At 31.4% G+C, this 9,436-nt stretch overlaps 1 protein-coding gene across 1 annotated transcript; it reads right to left on the bottom strand.

The window, feature by feature from the left end:
- Positions 1 to 695: 695 nt before the first annotated feature.
- On the bottom strand, positions 696 to 3,975 carry LOC114193915 (general transcriptional corepressor trfA-like). The gene is made up of 2 exons (XM_028083903.1): positions 3,856 to 3,975; positions 696 to 2,270 (listed from the first exon to the last, which is right to left on the bottom strand). The coding sequence occupies exon 2, from the start codon at positions 2,221 to 2,223 to the stop codon at positions 958 to 960; it is 1,266 nt and encodes a 421-aa protein (XP_027939704.1). The 5' UTR covers positions 2,224 to 2,270; positions 3,856 to 3,975; the 3' UTR covers positions 696 to 957.
- Positions 3,976 to 9,436: the final 5,461 nt, after the last annotated feature.

The raw sequence follows: 9,436 nt of genomic DNA, 5'->3' as shown, positions 1-9,436 counted from the left end.
GGACAAATAATATTAATAAGGATTGATTCTCCTCAGGTGATAATGTTACGAAATATTTTTATGATTAACGTAGTTGATGATTTCAATCACAAGTTGAGATTAAATAAGAACATTGAACTTGAATAAGAATAGAACTAGTTATGGATGGTTGAAATATAACAAAGGATGAGAAGGCTTATGAATGAAAGGATAATGGTGGTTCATTTGTAGAAGAATAGAATTCTATATTTTTCAAACTTCCAAGTGTTGAATAATCACTTGAACACTTGATTTGTAGGAACAAAAATAAAATTCTATGAATTTTTCTTCATATTAGTTGTCAAAAGTTAACTACCAAATTGTTGTATATTGAAAGTGATTTCACAAAAGATGATGACTATTTATAATCTATGGGGTCTGAAAATTCAAAATTTTAGGACTTCACAATAGACATATAGTTTGCTAAATTTGGAATTTTATTCTAATTTTTATAATTATTGAGATCGGAAGTAAATTTGTTCCATTTTAGTAGAAGACATACGGGTTTAATTTTTCTTGTCTAGATATAATTGTCTTTTCCTCTACATTTTTTTCTCATTTTTGAATTGTTTCTTCCTGTTTTTTCATTTGTGTTTTTCACTCTTCATTCATGGACATCTCTATTTAACAGAGGTATTAAAATGAGCAAATACATAAGAATCTATGCATTTAACAGTTTTAATTACAGATGTTAATGAACATGAAATCCATTTAACAAATCAACTAGTCATAAAAATTAACAAAGTTTGAAGGCAACACTTGCTTTCAAGTTTTGCAAGAGGAAGCCATGTACACATATGAGAGTAACCTCTTTACACTCCTGAACTGATATTTTCTTTCTTTTTCTACTTTTTTTCCTTTTCTCCCTACAGATGCATAGAGTGTGTGAACAAAGAAGTTCCTCGCATGAAATACATATAATCATTATTATTAAATGATTCATTTTGTTGTGGCTTGGTGATCAATCACAGTTTGAAATGCACCAGCCATTGCCCTCACTTTGCTCTTCCTTGCCTCCATAAGCTTGCTTGTAGTTTCTTCAATCACATCATTGGATATCTGAGCCACCTTCTTTCCATTTTTCCTTTCTTCTAACTGCTCCTTTGATGCTTCTTCTGTTTCCTCAACCTTCACCACCTCTTCTTCATTTTCCACTCCCACCTTCTCTTTCTCCACTTCCTCTTCTTCTTCATCATTATTCTTCTTCTTCTCCTCCTCTTCACTTTTCTCATCTTCCATTTCATTCTCCACCCCACCTTCATCTTTCTCATTTTCAATAACTTCATTTTCAACAACTCCATCTTTGTTCTCTTTATCCTCCTCCACTTCCTGCTCCTCATCTTTTTCTTTCTCTTCTTCTGCTTCTGCTTCTGACACTGTAGAGATCACCCTCTCATCATCAACTTGACAATGAGACGGATCAGAATTATCATTATCAGGCACCATAACATGTTCAATCTCATGTTCAGATTCAACATCAGGTAATAATGAGATTTCAGGCACATGTTCAACCTCATGCACACTGTGTTCTTCATCCTCCACCTTTACCACTTCAACTTCTTGGCTTGTAACTTCCTTAACCTCCTCAGTTTCAACACTCAAAGCCTTCTTAGTTTGCTTAGGAGCGCTCTTTGCTGACTTCACAGAACCATGATGATCCCTATTGGCCACTACCTTCCTAGTGCTTGTAGAGGCAATAGTAGAAGTTGAAGGGGTGGTTTTCTTTGTGACCCTTGTGTGTAATGGCTTAGTTTTTGCATCAGTTGTGGCCTTTATGGTCCTATCTGAAATGGGTTTGGAAGGGACAGTGGTTTTGGAAAGTGGACCAATGGAGGACCTACGTAAGGAAGGTTTTGTGATGTGTGAAGAAGAAAGTGGTTTGTCCAAAGATCTTCTTCTCACTGCTTCAGAAGTCTTGTTGTTACTGTTGTTGTTGTTGTTGAGAGTGTTAGTTTTGGGGTGTTTGGAAGAGAGAGATTCATGGCGTGAGGTTAAAGTGGGTTTGAGATAGTTGGGGATGTTTTTGTCTGAAGAGGTTGTGTTAGGTTTCTTAATGGAGGTAGTAGTTGTTGTTGATGATCTTGTTGATGTTGATGTTGATATGGATGGTTTGGTGGTTCTTTTTGTGGTTGTTGTGTGAGAAATTGAAGTTGTGGCCTTCTTCTCCTTTCCAACAACAGAACTTTCCTTTGCTTTTGTTGCCATCTATATATCTTTGGTTGTCTCTTAGTTAAACAAATTCTTGAATGAACCTACACATTGTGAAAACCAAGGCTAGAAGGTTAAGGGTTTTACGTTTTACGTTTTACGTGATTTTCATCAAGTTTAGAGACTAAATAAGTATATGATTTACTTTAAAAATATAACACGATTTTTTAAAATAGTTTAGTGACGAAAAGCATGTTTAACTCTAATAAAAAAAAGAAACAAATAAAAAATAAATAAAATTAAATATTTAATTACTTAGTAGAGTAGATACAGAACATAGATCAAAACCAGAGAGTAAATACTTTAAAGTTGTGTAATTTAATTAATTTAGAATGAAATAACGAGACATAGAGAGATGGATAGAAATAAAGGATTCACTATTTTATAAAATTATTCCTCTTAAAAAAAAAAAAATCTCTCTTTCTCTCTATATCTAACAAAAGGTTAGTTCACAAAATTGTAAGTACTTTTAATTCATAGTTTTACTGAAGATAAAATATTCATATAGTTTCTCAAATTTATAGATTTCTTCTTTGTCGAAATAGAATTAGGGTTAGAATTTTATCAAGTAATGTGTTTCATTAGTTTCATGATAAAACTCTCATGATAATTTTGCCGACCAAAAAAAAAAAAAACTCTCATGATAAAGATAAAAAAAAAAACAAATGATTACTTTTTTCTTTTCAGTATTACATAATTTTATGTTACAAAAATTAATTATTGTGTGTCATTCAAGTGCACTACTAGATAATCTTCATAATTCCTAATGCAAATCTTTATTCCATGAATTTATAATGAAATATAATTCTAATTTTGATTGGAAAGCAATAACAAACCATAAATATAGAATATCAAAGTTTTGGTCTTTTACTTAACAATAGAGGAGGTTGAAGTGAACAACATTTTTTCTAATGTAAAATTAAAGTGAATAACGCTAATTATTTTGAGGCTAAAATAAAAAATTTCTTAAATACAATGTATCTTGAAAGCAAACTCATTTTTTTGTAAGACACAAATCCTATCACAATTTTTATTTAAACACAAGTTCAACTGTGCATTATTTTAGTTTCGTTTCACTTTATTTTCCTATGCAAGACCCAAATTTCAAAATAGTTGTTCTTGTAAAGAAATTGTCGCAACATATATACCATAAATGAAAAAAAAAAATGTGATGTATGTATTCATTTAACTAACAAAAAACAAGCTTCACCAAATAAAATGGACATAGCAACTAAACTCAATAATTGTAACAAAACATGCAATTTATCATAAAAATTTTGTTTGAATGTGTTGTAAGGAAAAAAAAGAGGAACACAGAACAAAAATAAAGCATTAAAATGACCTAAAGTGCATAGAGAAATGATTATGATCATCACCCATAAATTCTTTTAAAAACCAAAAACTAATGTCCCTTTTGTGATGCAAAGGTGAATAGAAAAAGAAAGAAAAAAAAAGGCACGAGACACAATGATAAGCACTTCCATTATTCTTTCAAAGGTTTAGGAAAAAGCGATTCCAAAACGCGATTCCAAAATTTTGATACAAAATGAAACTCATAAAAATGGAAAGAAGTAAAAGAAAAATGAAGAAAAGCAAAAGCATGTAAGGAATGGCGTTTAGATAACGTACCTTGATAGAAGAAAGTTCATGGAAGAGTGAATTTGTGGCACAAAAGCAAAGAAAAATTGGCTTGGAAGGAGAAAGAAGACGAAGAAGAAAAGAGAAAAAGGGTTGATTGAAAGAGAAAAATAAATTAAAAATGAAAAATGAAAAGGGTTGAATAAGATAACAAAAGAAGCGAAAATTACGCACAACTAAAAAAAGCTGTATTGCAGGCCATGGAATCAAAACACATATTTTGTTTTTTAACTTTTTATTTCTATCAAATAAGTTGTGGATGTGCTACACATTAGGGATGCACCGTTGACCTTTTCTTGTTTTCTTCTTCACATTGAAAAGACAATAAGAAAGAGAAAAATATTATACTTTTTTCTTTTCTTTTATTATTGGATTATACTTGTAACCATTTGTCTTATTTTAATATTGCTTTGTGCCTTTGTTTTGAGTATGAGAATACCAGTTTTAAGAATAAAAAAATATATTTAACTATGTAGTTAAATTATAAAAATGGGTTTTATAAAACCTCCAACATTGGATCAAAACTTGTAATATTAAGAAGGATCAGGGGAGGATATTAGAGTATTTATTGGGCCTCCTCCAATTTTTGTTTCTTCTAAAAGTAATATATATATATATATATATATATATATATATATATATATATATATAATTTTATATGTGTTATATACATTTGAACTCTTAAAATTTTTATATATTTATCTTTGGTTTAAGTATGTTGTTAGTTTCTGTGCTTAACGAAATTTATCCATGTTTCAAATTTTAATATATTATTATATCTAAATTCTAAAAATTATAAGTGGGATCGTCTGACAAAATCTAGGAGGTGACAAAATAAAGACTTAAATATATTTTTAATTCTTGAACTTTAACATCAAATTGGAATTAATCATTGTTCGAAATCTTGATATATTTTGATCTATACATTTTACAAATTGATAAATATAATCTTTTTAACTCGGTTACATTATCTTTTTAATGTGTCAAACATGTTTTCGAGCTGATATTAAAGTGGAAACATATTAATCAATATAAACAATTTAAATAATAACATGAAACATGTTTAAATTTAAAAAAAAAATTAACGTAATTAAATTTAAAGGAATGAATCTATTCATTTCTCGTACGAAATTATTATATTTATGATTTCCTTTTGTTTCAACATCACCAATTGTGTTTTGTATGACTCATGTAAATGAATTCAGTAATTCAATAAAATAGGATTCTTACTTTAGGTAAACAAGTTTCTTAACAAAAGTAAAACTTGTGTTTCGAGATTGAATTCGATTATGTTTGAGACTGAATAAAGATTCATATTAAAAACGTTGTCAATGAGTTTTAAAATATTTAAGAAGTAAAAATTAGCCCATTTTTTATACATCTTTTAAGAGGAAGAATTAGCCGGAGAAATATGATATTAATAATATCCAAATATAAAAGATTAATATCATTTATACATCAAATCAAAATTTTTAAGATAATAAATTTTTATATTTTGTTTTTATTCGTTACCTAATATTTTTAATTTAAATCAATATAAAACTCAGACTAATATTTAAATTTTTAATAATTTTAATGATTTAAAAAAGTAAAGTAATAAGAACACTATCTAAATATAGAAAAGAACTTTTATGTAGTTTATACAATTTCTTTATAAATCCTTGATCACTATTTATTTATTATTAATTGCTGTTTTATTCTTTCCGTTATCAAAGCCTTTTGATTCTTTATGTTTAAAACTTCTTTTACAGCTGAAACATTTCATTTGCAAAGTATTTCCCTTTTTTTTTCTAGCTTTTAAAGTTTTAGTTTCATTCATGTTTAATTTCATTGGTTCTTTCTCATAATTCAGGAAAAATATTCTTTTTATTTCTAATAAAGTTTTCTTTTCTTGTGATTCAATTTAGAGATTACTTTTAAATCTAAATTGAAAACTTCAAAAATATGTATTGATTTTAGTTTAATATTACCATTTCAAATAATAAATTCCACTTATAAATGTTTTTCTTTGAATTCCATTATTGTGTTTAAGTGCATTGTTTCTTTGTCATTTTTCCAACCCATCCAAATTGAAAATATTATATTGTTAGTTTAAATAAAAATAACTCATAATTGGTATTTGTTTTACTAATTAAATAAATGTACATCATTCATTTTTTCACATTAAACAATCTGGTAAGTCCACTTGAAAGTTTTGTATAATCATATTACTTAATTATAGTTTTATCCGACATACAATTTAGGTGTTACTTGATTGAGAAATATATTTATTTATCCAGCATACAAACACATCAAGTGCTAAATAAATGTATACCAACAAATCAAAAGAAAAATAATAATAATAATAATATGATTATGGAAGATATGTAAAATATTATAGTCATAATTTTGCCCATAACTCAACCAATTTCTTGGACAAATGTGTAGATGATGAGTCTTGTTTTGATGTTTAAAATAATGGTAAGGTAGTTCACAACATTCTTCATCTTCATCTTCTTTATCGGGTGATAAAGATTATGAATTATTTTTAATTTAAGGAGGTTTATTACAGATTGAGCTCATGCTTTGAAATGTTAAAATGGTTTTAAAGAAACTTAAAGAGAAACTATTTTTAGCTCAAGAAACATGAATAAAACTTGTATCCGTATTATTGATGTAGAAAATTGAAGCAATTAAAGATAGCAAATTTTTTTCAAAAATTGTGAAATACAAATCTATATTACTTCAAGTCTATTTAAATGGATTTATTCCAAATTCAATTTTAAAACCATGATTTTAGATTTTAATTCTAGTCTACTTAATTGGATTTGGATTGGATTTAGATTTGGTCATTTTGTGGAGTTTTAAAATCTAAAATCAATATGCGTCTAAGCTGAGGAAAGACGATTCAAAACCAGGTCAAGTCAAGTCAGCCTAAATTTAAGGTCGAGCAAAGTTGGCCTATGTTGAAGGTTGATCCGAGTCGACCCAAGATGAGTATCGAGCCAAATTGGCCTAAGTCGAGTCGAGCTTGCCAGGGTAGAAGGTTTGGCCAAATCGGTCTAAGCTGAATGGTAAGGTCGAGTCTACCGAGGCCAAAGGTCGAGATGAATCGACTTAGGTCGAAGTTCAAGATGAGTCAACTCAGGTCAAAGGTTGATTCGTTTCTACCTAGGCCAAAGGTTAAGTCGTGTCTACTTAGACCAAAAGTCAAGGCGAGTAGACTCGGATCAAAGCCCAAGCCAAGTCTATTGAATAAAGGTTGAGACGAGTAAACTCAGGTTGAAAGTTGAGGCAAGTCGACCCTGCCGAAGTGTAGAGCCAAGTCAATGTTGGCCCAAGATCGAGTCAAATTGACCTAGGCCAAAAATCAAGTTGAGTTAGCCCAAGTCGAGGAATCAAGCCAAGTTAATGCATAATGAAGGTTGAAACATATAGGCCTAGGCCGAAGATTGAGCCTAGTTGGCCAAAGGCGAATTTCAAGCCAAGTTGGCTCTAGCCAAAAACTCAAATCAAGTTGACTCGGTTTGAAAATTTGAGCTAATTCGACCGAGATGTTTTTTGCTTAGGTTAAAGGTCGAACCGAGTCACTTGGGTCTGAAGGTCGAGTCTAGTTGATCAAAGATCAAAGGTAGAGTCAAGTCAGTTTGGGCTAAATAATCGAGTCGAGTTGGCTTGGTATGAATGTTGAGATGTGTTGACTTAGGTTGAAAAATCTAGATCAGTCAACCTAGGCTGAAGAATCAAGTTGAGTCGGCTTGGGCCAAAAAATCAAGTCAATTAAGCAAAGGCTGAAGGTTGATTCGAGCTAGCTGATGAGTGCGTATTTTTGCCCTCATTCAGTATTTAATTCTGGGTATTTAATTGAATTTGTGTGCTTAAAGAGTTATTTAATTGATAATTCTATTAATTAGATTGTTTGAGCATGTGTGATAAAAATGTCTTAAAAAGTGATTTTTAGCTGCATAAATTATTTTTGTATATTTTAAACGTTTGTTGATGCAGCCGAAGTTAAGATTAAGCTCATTATAGGTGGGAAAATAGATTGATTGAAGTTACAAACCACCTTTAAAAGGCTGAAATTAGAAAGTTCTGGAAAATTCACTTTTGTACCCCATACATTACTTACACACTCCTACAAAAACCTGTTCTGCACCCCTAATATATCTATTTACACCCCTCCTACCACTTAAACCCAACTCACTCAGATCATGCCATGTGGCAATCCTCCAAATATTAAATTAACCAATCAGATAAAGACATGTGTCATGATCTAGCAACTCAAAATTCAGCCAATAACATGTTGCCACATCATCACCTTCAACCTCCCAAACCCTAGCCTCCATCTCCATGCCGTCATCCATGTCACGGACCACCACCGTCAACCACCGTGCAGTAGCAACGAGCGCACAACCATGGCCACCGCGACACCATCGTCAATGCACCTGTGAGCCAGAACAGATCCACCGTGACAGCGAACCATCGCTGCAACGCGCAAGCAGCCACGCCGGAAAACGCTGCTGGAGCGAAGCCACCGGGAGCAACCACACTGTATCTGCAACGCACCAGATCTTCACGCAGCACCTCCATCTTCGTCCACATTCGCGGTGCAGTACTAACACCTCTGTTTTCGTGCAGCAGCCGTGCCTATAGCTGACCACTGCAACCTTTCTTCATCTTCCCCGCACATGACGCCGGCCACCGCAGATCTGCAACTCGCCGGAAAACGCGAAACGACGCAACCAAGGAGATGGACCTGTAGCAGCAGAAACGTGAGAGTAGCAGCCATGGAAGCTCATAATTCGTGTTGTGGCAGAAACTCTAGGGGAAGAGAGAGAGAGGTTCATTTGGGAGAGAGAAGACTATGCCACGTGTCATCCTGTCATTGCACAGTCAAATGGTCAAATCTGGTCAAACATTCAAAAGTTGGTCAAACAGTCAACTCTGGTCAAAGACTGGTCAAAGGAGAGGGATTTATTTGCAAATATTGATATTTTTGGATGTCTTTGCAAAATTAGACTACATGATTGAAATGGGTTATTTAGAAAATTAATACAAATATTATTTGGTGATAATTTATCAGATATCTTTAAATAATTAATTTATTTAATTATATCATAAATTATTAACCAACTATATTTGTCAAATAGTTTATATCTCTCCAAATATCTTTGAATATTTATCTTTATCTTTATTTTAAAAGATATTTGAGAGGTTTTAGCAATAGAAAAACCCAGTCCAATTCCTATATAAAGAGACCAAAGGAGAAGCAGAAAAGGACAAGCTGGGGACTTCGGAGTTTTGGAACCCTTAGGGGTGCCTAATTTCGTTTCCTTCCTCTCTCTTTTCTTCTCTCTATTCTTCTTTTGTATTTCATGGATTGCTAAACTTCTTGGGTTGATTCCATTGTAATTTCATTATGGATTTTGAGGTTAGAATGAATTAATTTCTTTGTTCTTTTTATTATTGTTGAGGTTTTAATTCATCTATGTCTTTTATCTTTGAATCTCGTAAAAAGTAATGATTTTAAATCTATATGCATGTTGATCATATGAGTTCAAGGGTTTTTAAATTTAGTTGAGACTTTACTTTG

This window comes from Vigna unguiculata, chromosome 8 (genome assembly GCF_004118075.2).
Source record: "Vigna unguiculata cultivar IT97K-499-35 chromosome 8, ASM411807v1, whole genome shotgun sequence".
Lineage (NCBI taxonomy): Eukaryota > Viridiplantae > Streptophyta > Magnoliopsida > Fabales > Fabaceae > Vigna > Vigna unguiculata.
Note: the sequence above shows the minus strand (reverse complement) of the source record. Positions and strands in the feature narration are given on the sequence as shown.